Genomic DNA, 18,451 nt, shown 5'->3' on the forward strand with positions numbered 1-18,451 from the left:
ATGGTCCTTTCAGATGGGGAGTGAGGGATGTGGCATGGGAGACAGCAGCACAGAGAAACCTCAACACCAGCTTGTACGCTGTGGACTTGTGATTGAGCTGCTGAAGCCCACTGGGGATTGTGGGTATATACACAGAACGCTGAAGCCTGTATCACTGAGTTTTCATTGTTGTGACCTGACTGCAGCGTGGGCATATTCAGATAATCTAGTTCTGAAATCACTCTGCCCATTTTAAGAGTCATTGCTTCACTAATGTATCTTATAAGATGGAAGGTTAATAGAGTTCCCTACCTACTACTTGGATTCCCAATGTTTTGGCTGCCCTTTAGCAGACCAGACAAGCTGAAAATGAGGATTTGGCCAATTTTCTTGGTTCTCAGCCTCACATGCATCACAATATTGAGTGTGAAGCTTTATAATTTACTAGCTGTACTTGGATTTAGTCTGGGAAGCGTTAGAGCAGCACAGTCACTTTCATTAACATTTTAAAACACTCCTCTCTGTAGCTTGAGGGCTTTCTATTATACACAGATGTCTTTAGCACCAAGACAGTATTTTTGCACCAGGTAACTAAAACTTATTTCAGACAATAAGGGATATTCTAAGGTGCTGGCATCTCATTTAAGTAAGTGCATAATGCCAATTATTAGCCTAGATATTTTCAGCTAAATACATAAGCTGCTTTGCATGCATTCTCTATTTCACCGTCGAACTAATGAAACTAAAGTGAGGGGTAATCTCCATCTTTCTACTGACAATAGTGAGGAGGAGGGTTAATGATTCATATTCCCCTTTTGGTTTATTGGCATGCCCTGTCCATGGGAAGGAGCAACTGTTAAGACTTCCTGTTTGCCCCCCAAAGACTGAAGCAACATGCTAAGGCCAAAATGAAAAATCAGAGAACTCAACACCTGGGCAATTTGTAGTAGAGCTAAAAGCAGAATAGCACTTGCCTTTAACCAAACTATGCAAGTCTGCCACCAGTGTAATGGTAGCTATTCTGCTTCATTTTTGTTAGTGACAGAGGATGTGAATCAGTTGAAACAAAATAAAAATTAATTACTTACAAACTGACCAACTGTGTTTTCATTCTGAAACTCTGGTTTCCTGATCACTCTGGGAAGAAGAGAAAATCCAGCTGTAAAAGTGGGGAATGTAGGAATTGCCTAACTGCTACAGTGAGTTAGCGATGCTGATATTTACCCATCTGCCACCCTCACTGGATATCAGATCAGTTATTTTTGGTGCCTATATTCGTTCAGCAATATTCACCGGGTTAGAAGGCGACTCACTCCACCTGACCAGACTGGGGAGAGCTCAAAAAGTGGCGAGAAACATTTCAGGAATTCAAATATTAAAATGCAAAGTCAAACGCTTTCAGCACTTTAAAAACTCTATTTGGTATGTGCCAAGTCACTGCTGGCATGGCAGGCAGAGATGTATAAAAAAGATTTCATTGACATTTAAATATATTTCTATATGAATGTCTCACAGAACAAAAAATAAAGTCTTTTCATCACAAATACTGCAGCATTAAAATAAACACTTACCAAAATAAACAATGAGTGATATACATATATATTTGGGGTGTATATTTTATATAATGAATCATATTGTTGCTTTAAGTCACAAAAGCACAATATAAATATGGAATTTCATGTGAACTCATTTTCCCTGTTGTAATAAAAATACATTCTTTACAATTAAAGTAAAACTAGTGCAAGTCCGTTCCTGCTGCTGCTGTGGATTCAGTCTGCTGGAGCCCATCACTCACGTGGCACTTCATACTTAAAAATGACACTGAAGATCTTCCCACCCAGCCGCTCAGCCAGCCAGGAGTTTTTGATGACAGCGAGTTTGAGGCTTTCGCACTTCAGAGCCGCGTAATAATTCGTGTGGATAGCACGGCCCATCCCTTCAATTATAACCAAGTCTGTCTTCCGCTCCCGGACCAGCATGGCCAAACCTTTGTCCAGGCGGCTGCAATGAGATGTAAATGCATTGCTTAGAAATGCTGATGAATTGCTACTGTTTAGGAAGTTATGTACCGAGACCCACCTCACATGCCAGAAGTCTGTGCGGCCTGCGAGACAGGACAGCCATGTGCACAGTAGTGCCAGAGCCAGTGCTAGTCTTTCTATCAAGGGTGGTTGTGAATGCCTACCCGTCTGGTTACGCGTTCTGGAAGGCCATCCTGCTTCCCCAGCTGTATACTGTTCCTTTTAAACAAAGGATTCTACCAATACAGGAAAGTGAAGGAAGCTAAAAATTCTTTCTAGCCCAGGCTTGGAAACAATAATGAAGAACTAGGAAAGGACAAAGCAGCCTCTCTCGCAGGCCTCCTTTAGCCGACCTCCTGTTTTCTCAAGTCAGGCTCAGAACTCCAGCTGTCACCTAAACACATGGCAAAGGACTGAGTGAGTACAGAGTTTCCAGTATCTGCTTCACAGAGACCGAGGTGTGCCAAGTCCACAACAGGAGGAAATGAAAAGCAAACGCTGCATTGGCTCTGCAAACAGCAGGACGTTTGATCGTGTGGAGGGGTCTGGATGCTGCCCAGGAAGAAGTCAAGCACTGGAGGTACTCAGATTCCTCCTCAGCTTAGTAGAAAAAACCCTGCCTCTCTGCCCCGAGTTCAGACCTATGCTTTAAGCCATGTATAGTACTAAGCAATGAGCACCCACAATAAGCAACAAGTCTGACTCTCAGGAGTTCGTTTCCCTTCTCTCTGGGTTTCCAGTGGTGAGGAAGGAGGCTCAAGTGAACCTTATAGCAGACAGGAGGCTACCACTGTTGTGAAATGCAGAGCATGGGCCACGGCAGCTCCGGCTGATCACAACATTGTCATTAAACAGCACTGTTGCACAAAGGAGGTTCAGGAGAATGTCATTAGCTGGGTCACTACTAGCATTTCCCCCAAAAAGTCAGGCTGGCATTTATAAAACAGGTTGTTTGGGGAAAAGTTCTGTTTTAAAGGCTTTCACTTCTGCTATTTCAGGACATGGCAGTAGTTGTGCAGAAGGACCTGCCCAGTTCCACTCTACTGGTCTGAAAAGCAGTTTTGAAACTTTTTGATAAAACAAATTGAGAGTTTTGATCTGCTCTACTAGCTTCTGAGAAAGCTGCTACTTTACAAACAAAGGGCTGATCCACACAGAACTTCCTTTAAAGTCAAGCAACTTCTGGCCTACTAGGGGTGCACCAATAAAGACTTTTTGGGCTCGTGCCAATTATTAACAAACCATATCTGCTGATACTGATCTGGTTGCCAATATGCAGCTGGACAGCTTGGAGAGCTGTGTCCGGCTAGTAAGTTTGTTGGGGTCGGGGGGGGGGGGGCGGGGTGCAGATTGAGGCTCCCGTGGTGAGAGTTAGTGGGGCTGCCCAACCAGAGCTGCCCTTGTCCTGTGCGCAGATCTGGGGGGCACATGCCTACCATGCCTCCCCCAGGGGTGCGTGCAGCAGTGGGACACCCCCCTCCCAGACAAGCCCCCTCCCACGCTCCACCCTACCTGGGCAGCACCTGCCCCTGCCCCTCCCTCTCACCATGGAGACTCAATCAGACACCCCCTCCCCACCCCAATGCCCCTGTCCCCCCAGCAGACTTGTCAGCCGGATGCTGCTCTCGAAGCTGCCAGGCTGGCCACGTGCACATACATGATGCATATCAGTGACAATATTGGCCACACCAGCCAAAAAAAAAGCCAACGGCTGATAATGTTGCTTTTCCTTTTATTGGTGCCGATATCATACGGACTAGTGTATCAGTGCACCTCTACCTGCTACAGCTGCCCTGCAGTTAATCCCATGCTAAATATTTAATTCCTGTAATAGCTGCATTTTTAAATGGACATTTCAGAGCAGTTTAGGATTCTAAGCCAAAGCTTTCAGTACTTTAATCCACCTGCAAGACTATTACACTTCTATTAGAAACTGGAGAGGATTAAAATGAAAGTGACTGACAGCCTGTAGGGACTGATCAGCTATTACCCCATCTTTTCAACAGATCTGAACAAGGATCAAAATGATGTTGAGGAAAGGCTTTGTAAAGAAAGAGAAGCAGGAAAAGGGGATTGAGGACAGAACTTCAAAGCCAAAGAAATGCAGAATCTGTCCCACTACATTACACCCATGCTGGTTTTTCAAAAGCAAAGGGCAGAACATCTACAAGTTCACTGTATATTTCACCAATTTCTAAACTTACCTTAGATCCAAACATGGAGAACTTGAACCTGTCTGTACCAACAGCAGCCTCTCTTCCTTCAATGCAGACCTAAACAAATAAGCAATTTTCTTACCTGGCCATCTAAACATATAATCATGCAAGCTGTAAGGCAACAGCACCCAAGGTCATAAAGCAGTAGGGCCACTCAATATTTCCTCATGAAACAATTCCACTTGGTAAGGAATACATGCATATTTACTGGAAAAGGACTGTAGATGCTTCTGCCCCCTGATTATGGTACTTGCAGGAACCCAGTGTGTTCCAGTCCTTGCCTCCAGGAATATTCAAGTATTCCAGGCAAAATGGGCAGTTGCTAGGATTTCCCTCTAAAAAGTTAACCATTTCTTTGGACAACTAGGTTGCATCATTCAAGTCTAACAAGGACCTCTCAGACACAAGGTGAATGGCCATTTCTCTTGCTTCATTATTCCAAAAAAAAGCTTTCATCTGACACGTTTCAGGACCGGAGTACTACCATGGAAGGGGCACTAAACTATTAATAGTTTTTTGGATTGCTGTATTATCTCCACAAAAGAACACTGAAAGACATGGAATTCAAGCTTTTTGCTCCTTCACTTCACTAGTTCTTTTTCCGAGCACTCAACTTTGATTTTCAGCCTATTTTTTCATTAAAGTTCAGTATTTCACCTTTGATTGATTTCAAGTCCTCGTTTTCAGGCATTAACCAAAAAGGGTAGAGTACAAGCTATGTGTTTCTGGAGATTTTCTTGTCATGAACGCTTACAGAGACATGAACACTTGGAAACTTGTGCATATATTCTACACATTCAGCACGAAAAAGTGACTGAACATTTATTTGCCCTCTTCCCCAGAGATAAGAACAAATCCATTCTAAATCATGGGCAAGTGTTTTTAATGTTAGCAGTCATCTTGCCTTGACACAGTTTAAGAAAAAGGAAGAAGGAGTACTTACTGAATAACTGAATCCATTGCTGCTATTTTCTCAGCTACAATTAGGGATTCACTGTAGGTAACATCATTTAGGGCAGGGCCAGAGTTACAAGCCAATATGACCTGCAGCAGAGAGAGGAGTTTCACTGGTCGAATCAGCAAATACACAGCTGAACAAAGTAGTAAACTGGTTTTCTGATGTTGACTGTGGATATCAGTTAAGGGAGAGGTGGTGCAGACAGCATCTACATAAAATCAAATCTCTTTAAGGTTGAAATAGTTTTAGTGACCCCTGCCCTGACTGCCTTGCCAAATTATGGTTTTGCAATAACATGATCAGGTTTTTTGCACAAGTTACCCAAAGGAGAAAGACTGCACACACACGAATACCTCCCCCTCCCCTTTTAGAGCTCAGGTTTGGTATACTGAAGCAGCGGCGAGTGCCACTAGCGAGCCCTCCAGGCAGTTCTATCAGGGAGCACACTCACCTCTGTGCCGCTAGAGAGCAGCTCTCTGACAAAAGGGAAGACTCCTAAAATGATGTCTATTCCACTGTTATCTGCGAAAATTAAGGCACATTTGTGAGGGGGGCCCTCCTGTAAGAGAAAACCAGTGCATTCAGGATTAAGGTGCCAGTTCTTAGGTGCTCAGTGACTAATTTGTGATAACTATCTGCAGAGGTTCCAGTTAAAAACCCTAGGTTCCTTGAATCATGACGCTCATGGCATCATCACCAACAGGACTCCTGCTGGTTAGCTTCTGTTGATCAGGGGGTGATGCAACTACTCTGCCAGAAAAAAAGCTTGCTGCTATACCATATGCTGTATCCCTACTTGGGAATCTATCATCACAGTTGTTCCTGTATACTGATGGGAGCAGCAGCTCTGTAATATTGGCAAGCTCTTAGTAGCAGTGCAGCTCTCTTGCTTGTGAAAAAGACTACACCGGCAATGCTGAAAACAGAAAACCTATCCAAACGTTCAAGTACAGCAAGGTTTGCCTAATCCAGTAGCATAGCATTTCAAGCAGACTTGAATGACCCTAGTCCCTTAGGGACAGCTCCTTCAGAGTCGCGAGCAATTCATCCTAGGTCTGCCAGCCAAACCAAGCGTGGCAGTTAGACATGTCAATGCCTGCTTAGGTCAGTCCTTCCACCCCTATTATTCGGGGCTGGACTAATACTGGGTACTTGGAGAAAAGGTGAGGGGGCAAGGATTTTGTAGAGTGAGATCTTTTATTGGATCAACTGCATAGTGGGAACAGATTTAGACAAGTTTTTGGATGCAAGATATTCGTCATGAGGTCATTAGAGGAAAGCTTGTTTCCTGTTTCTATGGCCCCTTTACATTAGTTCCAGTTTTAATGCTAAAAAACGTAAAACCCAAGCTTATGACACTGCGATTTCCACTGATGACAGTATGTTCATTGTGAACCCCTGAAATGATCCGGCTTTCTACCTCCTAATCAAAGCCACAATCAGGATTAAAATGTTAAAAAGCAAGGTCACAATAAAATACCTTCCAAATTAATAAACACCATATAAATGTGATAATTAATTAGAGAGCTTTTTGAAGATAAAAGTATACACCATTAAAGACACTGGTTACACTGATGCAGTTGAAAACGAGGTGATTTTTATAACTAATACATGCACCTAAGTACATGACTCACTAGTCACCTGGGACTAGTCATACCTTTAGTCGATCTAGCCACTCGTCATAGGAATCTTCTAGCCACGGGCGCTCTGTAGAACAGATGCAAGACTAGTGAGTTAGTCGTTCTCTTATAGCCACCTTTTCCAACATAGTCCTAGCAAGTATGTATGTACACAACCTGTGTAATTGTGTAAGCAGCACGAAACATCAGGACAGGGTTCTATGCATGTGCTTAGCTATCAAAGAATTTGAATGCAGCGGTCTATTTTACTATGCAGTTACATAGTAATTCTGTCTGCTCAACAGGCTATTGCCCTGTTAACCACAACATTGGGGGCCATTACACCAGTTCTCAGCTAGACCTAAGAAAACCCATCAAACCAGGATAAGCCATGCAAGATCATCCCCAGAGGCACACTATTGCCCTTCCTGGGCTAATCATGATGCCGGCTTCCTGTTTAGAGTTGCTAAGCAGGGAAAATAGTGTAGGACTATGTAGTGTAGACTAGAGAATTAGCATTCAGGGAAGACATGTAAGTGTTTTGCCAGAGGGAGGAGGCAGGGGACAGATTCTTACCCACATATTGTACTAAGAAGAAATGGGTGCCAATACCTTTGAAACAGATATGCCAGCATTTCAATGTATTTGGGTGACTGCTAGACATTAACAATCTTAATGATTTTACTTAGCAGCACAATTCTTCCCCCTAGGCAGCTTCTTTCCCCCCCTCTACTCTCCCTTAAAGTTGTCATAGGATGTTCCCTATACCTTGCAATTTTGACTTTGCTTCTTCAAATCCAAATTGTGTCTCAGACTCCAGAACACTGAAGCAGAAGAGAAAGATGAATGACACAGTGTTAGGCAAGGTTATCCTGTACTCATGTACTGTCCAAATAGCTTTTCAACCGAATAAACATGCTATACGAGTCAGGGATTTTATACATTAATTCCAGCACGTGTGTACAGAGACCCACTGACTGAACAACAGCTTCTTTGTATTAGTTTTAAAACTGAAAAGCTCAAAAAGACATTATACAAAGAGTTCATGGACTAAAAGGAAAAAACAAAACAAACAGACCTGCAATGATACATCAACACTGGATCCTAAGCTAAAACAGAACCTCCCAAAACCCAATCATGACTTGTTTTTTTATTCTCCTGTAGATGTAGTCACGCTTTGGGACGTTCAGAAAATGTTCTGCTTTACAAATGCTGACATGCAAGGCCCAATTTAGTTTTTGGTACTGAACAATTATTTACTGAATTTTATAATGAAAGTAAAGCCTTTAAAAAATAAATGGGTTTTAAATATATTGCGTTCTATTATAGCAGCTGGACACGGACGGAAGAAACTCCAAACAACAACTGGTGGTTTGGCTGACAGCACTGCTTCAAGAATATAAGACAACCTGGTTTAATTTTAAAAGATGTTGCAGAGCTCTGTCTTTATTTCCACACCCCTGCAGGCCTCTGCCTCATCCATCACAGATCCAGGAAACCGATTCTAAGACGGCTCCACTCAGGAAGCACTACTACTAGTCTCTTTTTACATAGCATTTCCTGGGACAGGTACATAGGAGCATGTAATGCAGGGGTGGGCAAAATACAGCCAGTGGGCCAGATCCAGCCCACCAAGGGATTTTATCCAGCCTGTGGCAGGTCCCTTGCCCCCTTTCTCCCCACCAGGCCAGGTACAAGGAGCAGGCCAAGCCACGGTGCCTGTTGCTGGTCCCATCTCCATGCAAGAAGCAGGGCTGGGGCAGCCCAGCAGCTAGCTGGACTCGCTTCCCAGCTTATTCTGGCTGCTGCTGTCAGTCTCTGCCACTGGACCCAGCCTTCTTGCCCAGAAACCTGAGCCCATCCACCCTACACCCACAACTAGGGGTGCCAGATGAAGTGGCCAGTCAAGTTATTCCATAGAGACCAACCCAAGATCCATATGGGCAGGGCACACTCAGCTGGGTGGATGGGATGGGGCAGGGAGAGGTGTCTAGGAGCGGGATGGGCAGGTGGGGCCACAGCTGGGAGTGGGATCACTGGGTGGTGACAGTGTGGGGCTGGAGCTCGGGGCAGAGCCCTGATCCACTGCCTGCACATCCCTGAGATGGTTGCTGGTTCCACAGGTAAGGGTGTGCAGAAAGTGGATTGTGGCTCTGCCCTGGGCCCCGGCCCTGCAATCCCAATCCCAGCCCCAGCCCCACCTGCCCAACCACTCCCAGATGCCACTCCCCATCCACGCAGCTAAACTCAGGGCAGAGCCACTTAGGGAATTGTGTTTTGGTGAGCTGTTGCAGACTTGGGGGTGCGGTGGGGAGAGGCTGCTGGCCCGGCCTGTGACAGCTTACCAAAACACCTTAAGTGGCCTTTCAGCCCCAAATCATCGCCCACCCCTGACACAATGCACATCCAGAATGCCACCCAGCAAAATAATCTTGGTAGGTTACCTTATGGATTTCAAAGAATACTACTGTACCTATGTAGTCAAGCCCCTTAAGCTAAGAGCAGGTAGACACTCAAAAGAGGTTTCAAACTGGAATGTCTCTTTATAAAAATGCCTTATTGAAACAGGAGAGACTAAAGAATAGGTTTCTTTTCTAAAAATGTGGGGAGGAGAAGTAAAATATGTTAGGCAGGTTTGAACTTCAGCAATTACATTTCAGCCAAACATTATTTTAACTGATTAGAGTTGAATCTCTTCAGGGATGGAAAAAGGGAAAGGAGTTATTGTTAACTATAATTGAATGTCTCAAAAAACATGCGTGCCCCATTGTTCACAAAGTTTTTCTAGGTTTAGATGGTGGTCTCTTCAGTATCAGCCCCACAAGAACAAAACCTTGGGACTCTGGTGCTGGGGAAGCAAAAATACTTCAAGAAAAGTCCTGCATATAACAGTAAAAGCTTAGACTGAGATTCTCATCGTCTCCAAACAAGCTCACTCCTCTCTAAATTATATCCCACTGAATGGATATGAAGCACATAATACCAAGACAGCTGTGGGTAGCACACAACAGCAGCAAGAACATAATATAGGATACTAAGTTAAGTGGAACACATACCCAGAGCAGCACTAATGATGTCTGCTACAAGCAAAATGTCCAGTGTCAATTGTGACTCTCTCCATTACTTCAGACATTCACAGTGACGTCTGCCAGTTTTAAGGGATTGGAAAGTGAAATTTGCTGCATTGCAACAAATCTTGGGAATAAACAACCAACATATGATTCATATGATATGAATAAGGTGAAATACAAAGTATTTGATTAAAAATGGACTGGTGTAGTAAATTGTTAAGAGGAAAAACAGGATATTAAGCGTCTTAAAATGGTTCTTTTAAAATGTCCAACACCTACTCGGAGACTGCTTTGGCTCCCCAGTCAAAGACATTCCCTGCGAGAAGTCCTTTCACCAGAGCAAGCTGCCTCTCCTTCCAGTCTAACGAATCCAAGGATTCTATTACGCCTTGAAAACATTTTAATGCTATGCCATTTTCTTTCTGCTTTATCTGAAAAAAAAAAAAAAAGAAGATGCAAGATGCTGGATTTACAGATGAAAAGTTCTTGCCCAGCACTGATTGTCTCAGTCCCACCTCCAAGCATTCTCCTCTAGGTTCGTGGCCTCTAAGGAACCAACGAGTTACTGTTCTCAGCCTGCTTAGTGTGAACAAGAAAAAGTCTTCCTGGATTCTAATACAAAACTTAATTCACGCCAGGGGAAAAGCAAAAACTTTCAGTAGCTCAGTAACTGTTACTTCTCTGGACAATGACAGGTACGTGGATTTTAGTTAGCAGGAAAAGATAATGTTAAATAATCCATCAAGAACACCACTAACAAACCACCTGGGAATACTGCATTTACCCAAATATAAGACGACCCTGTAGTATTTAAGACAACCCCCCTCCCAATAATTAGATTCTATACAATGAAAATTTAAAAATGTGTTATATTGTAAAATGATTGCAGGGTCATCTTAAATTAGTTCCTCTCAACCACTGTAGTGGGACAAGCAGTGGCAAGGGGACAAGCAGCAGGGGAGAAAGTAGAGAGTAGGAGGTGGAAGAGGAAGTGGTGGGGGGGAGCAGTGGTGGGGGAGAAAGGCTGTGGACAAGAGAGGCAGTGCAGCTTGACGCCTGCCCCTTACCCCCTGACAACGCATCCCTGCCCACAACTGCTTGTCCCCCCCGTGCTTGCCGCCACCATCCCATCCCCCTGCCACGTACCCTTGCTCTGGCTCCAGCAGGCTCTCTCCTCACTGCAGCCCAGAGCATGTAGCATGCGTTTGCTCTGGCACTAACTTAGCCCTGTGGCAGCGGCAGCAGCTCAGACTAGGCCCGAGCAAGCGCAAGCAGGGGTGGGGAGGAGGAAAGTGGGGAAGCAGAAGCTGCAGGGAGGGGCAGAAAGTAAAGACTGGGGGGGAGAGGGAAAACAGGCAGCAGTTGTGGCTCTGGCCCCAAACCCAGATCAGGGCCACAAGGGCAGCTGAAGCCTGCCATCCCCTGCCACCCAACCCCACCTTGTACTCAGACTCCAAGATGAGGGTCCACACATTTAGTAAAGATTTAGTTTTGAACTGGCGTATGTTAGCCACAATTCATTTACAGGTGCACATGCTCCCATGGCTGCAAAACAATCTTTAACTTACATGTTTATCCATCCCATAAAGCAAGAAAGGCCTACCTTTGAATAGGGATCTGGAAAATTGAATTCATTTAGACAGTGTTCCCTTGTATCCAACAAACTCCTAACTGTTAAGGTGCCATATGCACTGAAAGGAGAGAAAGAACAAGTCAGCTACCTCACAGAACAGAAAAGAATTTTCCTGCCCTTCCCCTTGATCTTCAGGATTTGATTCCTGCAAGTGAACCCACAGATGCCATGTTACTAAACTCTTTATATACCAGACCAGTGGCCATTGGATCTGGGCTCCCACAGCAGGGAAACTGCAACACAGAGGCGGCAGGTTCTTATTTCTAAGTGGAAAGGTTGGCGAAATCTTGAATAATACCTGAACAAATAATATCGTTCTTACCACTTTTAACATGAGATGCACTATTTTGACTCTTTCACTTTTACCATGTTGTAAAAATCAATTTTCTTAGTTTAATTCTAGCAGCCCTAAGTAGTTACACCAAATCAGTTAGCTAGGGTCTCACAGAGCACAGGAGATGGTAAGCTAAAATTCATTATAACATGAAGTTTATCCATGGCGATACATGCTCACTGTGCATATAAGGAGAGTGTGTGCAAGTACAGGAGTCACGGCAGCATGGTGACAATCAGCTGAGGCTGGAATCTAGAGAGGTCCTTACCTTAAAGGAGGTGATATGTGAAAAGTCAGACCACCCATCTGCAATACAGCAAGAAATGGGGGCCAACGCTGAACTAAAAAAGTAATTAGTATCTGCATGACTTGCATTATTCAAAACTCCCCAGCATCAGCTGCTCAACGTTTGGACTACGATGTTCAGAAATATGTGCCTCTGGTTAGGTTAACTGACAGACAAACAAGAGAATGTTCTTTTTGGTCTTGGAGCCATCCTCATTTGACTTGAATTTCCTATTATGCAAAATATGGTGCTTCCTGGTCGTAAGTGTGAACAGTTAGAGAAAGCTATTTGGTGTCTGCTAATAGCGTCTCATATTATCTTTAATGTTACATTTCGGATGCATGCTTTTGTAAATGTGGTGCGCATGTTACAAAGTAGCAGACTAACTGCTCCAAAACCTGCACATTAAAGCACATTTAATAAATCACATCCAAGTTAACTGTACTACCTGGAGACTACCTGGTGGGGGACACTTACAAAGGCTGCTGTCTCAGAGTCTGGAGCTTATTCCAGTACTTCTGTTGAAACTTCTCTGCTCGCTCGACTGCATCAATGGAGTCTGGCTGACTGGCTGCAGCACGTTTTGCTACCTGGCAGTGGAAACATGGAGATTGGACCGAAGTTGGCAACGCCTTCTACCTTCATTTTCAGGGTAATTCAAGAAAGACTAAGCAACTGAAAGCTCAGGCTGGGAAATACTTGATCTCTCTGCTGTAGTGCTCAGTCACTGCCACATCATGTCACAAAATAATTGCTCCCCCTTCCCCTCCAAGAATCTAATTTTAGTTAGAAGGAAACATGACCACAGGTTAAATAAAAAGTTAAAAAACTACTGCCTAACTTATTGAGAGAAATGTATTCTAGATAATTGCAAAAGCTTAAAAAGGTTCAAATAAAATATTCTAGTTTGCAGTGTATTCAGATCATCTGTCTGGTTAACACAATGTTTAGTTAATTATTTTTATAGTAATTACATTTCTGATATAGATTAAGTTGATCACTGTGGATACACTACTTTACATGTGCTAGCACTCAATGACCAAGTGAAACAAGATCAATTAAGAGAACTTTTGTGATTTTGCTTCCTACCAAGGCAATTCATTCTTGTCTAATTCACATCTGTTTAGACACATAACTGCATTGGGACTCTTACCCCATCCAAAGCTTCCTCAAAGCAAGTGAGCCAGTATTTTCTGGCCATGGCATCGTCTGTGAGGTCAACTGTGTCAGGGATGTATGTGGATGAGTCCTTTAACAACGGCAGGTTAACAAGCGGTCGCTCTAACCGATCCATCTCGAACATATCGAACTAAGAGGTGATGGAATAAGAGAGAGAGAGATCAGATTTCTGAATTAAACCAATGCAAACAGGCCAATCCAGATGAACTGACCTATAACAGAATTGCCCACGAAAGTAACACTCCACAGTACTGATAAAGAACAAAAGGCCACGACTGTCAAGGCAAAGCATTAGCACCTTGAGGAGTTAGCAAAATCAAAATTGTTTTAGTAATACATCACTAAACTTGTTCTCTGCCTCTCCAAATCTCCTGATACTTGCTTCCAGTATCAAGGGCAGGAACAACAGGAGGGAATTTTCCAAAGAAGAATTCCAAGTGCCCAAACTTTGTTTAGAAAAACTTCCATTTCGTTTTAGCTCTTCTGGTTGTATGCTGCCCTTCCCTAGAAATGTCAGGCTTATGTACAGCAATGTTCAAGGGTAAATTTTCAAGAACAGGCACCACCAGTAGCCATACATTGCACCTTGAAATCCCACTGTACTTGCTTCAAAACAAAGTAAAGCAGTCATCAATCAGAAGATAGCATTCCAACATTTGGATGACATTTCAGTGCTATTTGCAAGTCTGTGTGAATACCTAGACTTTTTCTTAAAATTTAAACAACAGATAACCTGTTAGGGATGAAGAACTGGAGAGACAAGAAGAGCATACCACATGCTGGCCTCAAATAGCAAATTAGACCAAGAGGCCTAGTAAACTCAGAAGTGTATTTATGCATTTGCCTGGCAAAACCAGAGGACACTGGAAAAAGTGAAATAGTTCAAGGAGCTGAACTAACTCCATTTACTGCTTTAGGCTTTAGCTATTCCAGTGATTACAGAAGACAGCTATGCTTTGCATTCCCTTTGACGTTTGCAAGTGCGTGGCTCAGTTTTTGAGCAACAGACCACTCAGTTCACATATAAAATGGATGGCACACCTGTTGGCCTTATTCACAAACATATATTCGTGCTCAACCTAGCAGATCAGCTGTGTATGAAAATAACTGCTGTGTAAGTGCATTGTCAGAAACAGGAATTATGGGCTTGATACTCGGCTGCTGTTGTTGGGTAATTTTTGGAAATAAAAAAAATGCCAAGCTGTGCAGCTACTTATCTGAGATCAGGAGCTGTTATATTTGACATGGGTTGAGTGTCTGCTCACCTCCAAACCTACATCAGTGAAGCAGCTCTCTTAAAAGAGACTGATTTTCTTCACACAAATGCCTGTCTCACATGACCACAATATGGGCTTACAAAATCCCATCTCTTAGGAAGTTCAGTCTCTTAATTAAAAATCGCACACAGGATATAATAGGAACTTTGTGAATATAACGACGTGACCTATTTATTGCTCGCTGGAATGGCTGTTAGTGTATATTTCAGTCTTTCAAACTGTTCTTTTTAGTTGGCATCATGAGATTTCTCCTTGTGCAACCAACAGAGGAATTCAAACCTAAAATATAGCATACAATGTACGTCATCTGGTCTAGAATTTCTTTTAACTGATCTTTGAGTCTGGATCCAACATGACAAGCCATTTAAATAAAAATCTCTCTGAGTATAGGATCATGATTGTGGCTGTGCGAAGCTTGGGTCCCCGATTCGATTCGGTGGAGATGCAGCCCAATTCGGCGGCTGAATCTCCGAATCAAATCAGAGTACCCTTTAATCTCTCCGAATTCAATCGGAACGCTCCAAGTCGATTCAGAGATATTTGGCAATTCAGACATAGGCACAGCTTTGAATGTTTTTTCTACATACCTCTAGGTAGCAGGTGGCTCATGATCACTGTGGTGCTGGGGCGGATGGAGTGTCCCACAGGAGCGCAGGGGGCTCCCTAACACGCTCAGCCGAAGACCCAGAAGTGGACTGGAAGCACTTGTGGGTCTGCCAGGGAGAGTGTGGAGGAGACCCCCTGCAACCTCCTGGCTCAGTAACTGGAGCCTCCTGGGTCTGTGGGGTGGGGGGACACCCGGGATGGAGCATTCCACAGGATGTACTTCTGGTCCGCTTCTGGGTTTGCTGCCAAGCACGCGGGGGTTCCCCCCGTGTTCCTGTGGGACACTCCATGCACCCCAGCATTGCAGCGATCACAAGCTGTGCCTGGTACCTTGAGGTATGTAGGAAAAAAAAAAAAAAAACCAAAACATTTAAAGCTGCATCCATGGCTGAATTGCTGATTCTCCAAATCGAATCTTCGGATCGGCCAAATTGATTCGGAGATGGTGATCTGAATCAACGAACTGAATCACTGTCCCCAATTTGGGCAAAATTCAAGCCGAATAGGGCCCATTTTGCACACCCCTAATCATTATTTGGTGTAACATATTTCACAGTGTATATAGGTTGACACACTGTGTAGGTCGACTCCCAGCTTTCCAATCTGAATAGTAAGGATTTTCATAGGCACAGTATACACGTTGGGGCCTGGCTCAACTGGTGCAGCCTCATCCCCTGCAAGCAGTGCTGCTGGCACTGCTCGCAGGGGATGGGGCTGCACCAGCTGAGCGCCAAGCCTGTCCCCATCCCCCAGTGCTGCTTGCAGAGGATAGGGCTGGGCTCAGCACTCAACTGGCACAGCCATCCCCTGCGAGTGGCACTGCCTAGGCCACTTGCAGGGGATGGGGCCACACCACCCAAGTGCTGAGCCTGGCCCAGTCTGCTGCGAATGGCACTGCCAAATGCTGAGCCTGGCACTGCTCACAAGCGACAGGGCTGGGCTTAGGTGGCATGCCCTCAGCCCCTGCAAGCCTGGTGCCACTCGCACAGGATGGGGACAGAGTTGGGCTTGGCTGGCACTGCCTCATCCCCTGCAAGTGGCACTGGTACAGCCCAGGCAGTGCTGCTTGCAGGGGATAGGGCCGCGCCAGCCAGGTGCTGAGCCCAGCCCCGTGCCCGATTTTTTGATGTGGCATGGTGCATTAGTAGAGTTTGATTTTAAGACCCAAAATTGGGCTTCAAACCTTGATTTATACACCATGAAATGCAGTAATTAACAACACATTTCACTGCCTGCTCTGTATGATACTCTTTCTTATCCATGGGACAATCATCTCTTTGATTATAGCTGTAATCTTTGTTTGTAATGTGATTTTTCTGTGCAACTGGCAGATGAAGGAAACTGAATTTGAACTCAGGCACAGTCACAACATTTATTATCTTTGCACAGGGCATTAGTGATGGGTCAAGCTGGGGAAGCACTCAAAAGCGGCTTTGCAGGTTTTCTGCAAACAGAGGTTGAACAGATTCTTTTTTTTTTTAAATGGAAAACTAGCCAAATATAGGATGCTACTTACTGAAAACTGGAAGGCGATAAATCAGTGTAGGATGAAGTAAAAGGAAAATTAAAAAAAAAAAAAAGACAGGCATGAAAAGCATCAAACATGCTAGACAGTAAAATACTGCAGACACAGAAACACACACAGAGTGCCACAAAAACCCTTCAAGTCATTTTCCCAAAGCGTTTCAGTTGGCATGGTGTAAAAAAATTGGCATACGTCTACAATGCAGTCCTTCTGTGATTGGCTCTAACTAAAGGGCAGTAGGAAAAGGAAGTGGAGTGTAAAAATATCAAGAGCCAGAGGAAGAAGTGGAATTGTAGGAAGATTTCCTCTGCTTATGGCATGCCATGCTTGGGTGAGCTCGGAGTCCTTCTGGAAGTAACAAAAGGAAGTACTGAAGGACGGCACCGTAGCAATGTCACCATATGGCAATGTGTAGACGTGCCCCTAGAGCAGTGAGTCTGTGGTCTACCTTTGAACTTGAACTGCAGTCAAAGGGTAGGTTGTGCTGTTAATGAATCTTGCCTTGTGCTTGCACTTTTCTGCCCACCCATACATTTCTTCATTATTATCTCAGACTTTCAGCATTTCCATGCTTTTATGTGCATTGCCAATACTTCAAAGCAGCTCTAAGTGTTTAAGTGGCTGAGGGAAAACATTCTCCCCTTCAACAAAACAGAGTCAGCCAAAGTAGCAGCTGCAATCTGTATGTTAGGCTTGGTAACTGGATTGGCTAGAACAGGCGCAGGCAAAATACAGCCCCGGGCCAAATCTGGGCCATGAAGGGATTTTTAGTCAGCCTGTGGCAGGTCCCTCAGCCCATGTGCAGGAGGCAGCGCAGGCTGCAGCATGTGTGACTGGTCCTGCTGCCCCTGGGCACGTAGCGAGGCTGGGGCAGTCTGACGACTGGACTCTGCTTCCTGGCACCACCCTCTGATCCTGGCCCCGCCCTGGGCACTCATCCTGCTCCCAGACACCGTCCCCTTCAGCTCCATCGGATCTGCCTGGCCACGCACTCCCGGCCCATGGTGGTCCCAGGCTGGTCTCCATGGAGACCCCACCTGCCACCTCCATCAGGCAACCCCAGACCAGTTAGGGAGTTTTGGTGAGCTGTTGCGAGCAAGGTGGTTTGGGGGAGGGGTCCATGCTGACCCAGCTCACAGCAGCACATCAAAACTCCCTAAGTTGACCTCCAGGCCTGGGCTAGAAGTTATCACACCTAAATACATGGAAGAAGGGCTCAGTTCCTCCAGACTGTGTGTCAACAGCTTCAGCTCTTGTTCTCTGCTCTGGAATAATGTGTTCTACCATCCTGTCCCACTTATCTCCTGCATCCCTCTGCTACTCATACCTTTCGTTCTCATGCTCCCTAGGTACCATCCTAATTTGATCCACCTATTCTTTCCTACCAGCCTTAAAAATGCATCTGCCTGAACCTTTCAGTTCAAACAAGATAAAGAAAAGCACCCAGCACTTTAAAAATATGTATTAAAGTCCTTTTGGTACATGGCTTGGAGGTGGGAAGTGGCTGGGAAAGCAGGTGGGAAGCTGTTAGTTGTATTGTTTCTCAAGTCACATGCAGGTTTTAAACTGTGAATTGGGCAAGCCAGTGTTCGCTCTCAGGAAGGCAACAACTTACCGTGCCACTCCTTGTACGCTGCATGGGGCAAAGATCAGGCGAAGTGCTCATGAGGCCAGAACTCCCAGCATAATTCTCTCCCCAGCTGTACTGGTTGGGATCTGGAGGAAGAGAGGTAACAAGAGGCCATAA

The 18,451-nt window shown here is 44.6% G+C and overlaps 1 protein-coding gene across 1 annotated transcript in view; it reads right to left on the bottom strand.

The window, feature by feature from the left end:
• Positions 1–1,766: 1,766 nt before the first annotated feature.
• Positions 1,767–18,451, bottom strand: part of PANK4 (pantothenate kinase 4 (inactive)) — a 35,560-nt gene continuing 18,875 nt past the window's right edge. The window contains exons 9-19 of the mRNA XM_090023168.1: positions 18,320–18,420; positions 13,271–13,426; positions 12,595–12,707; positions 11,468–11,555; positions 10,144–10,295; positions 7,562–7,617; positions 6,832–6,881; positions 5,626–5,733; positions 5,160–5,260; positions 4,205–4,273; positions 1,767–1,980 (exon numbers count right to left, since the gene is read on the bottom strand). Coding sequence (XP_089879294.1) covers positions 1,767–1,980; positions 4,205–4,273; positions 5,160–5,260; positions 5,626–5,733; positions 6,832–6,881; positions 7,562–7,617; positions 10,144–10,295; positions 11,468–11,555; positions 12,595–12,707; positions 13,271–13,426; positions 18,320–18,420 — 1,208 coding nt within the window. The remainder of the gene's footprint in view (positions 1,981–4,204; positions 4,274–5,159; positions 5,261–5,625; positions 5,734–6,831; positions 6,882–7,561; positions 7,618–10,143; positions 10,296–11,467; positions 11,556–12,594; positions 12,708–13,270; positions 13,427–18,319; positions 18,421–18,451) is intronic.

The sequence above is a fragment of the Crocodylus siamensis genome, chromosome 12 (assembly GCF_052110815.1).
Source record: "Crocodylus siamensis isolate JL-2025a chromosome 12, ASM5211081v1, whole genome shotgun sequence".
In the NCBI taxonomy this organism is placed as follows: Eukaryota; Metazoa; Chordata; order Crocodylia; family Crocodylidae; genus Crocodylus; species Crocodylus siamensis.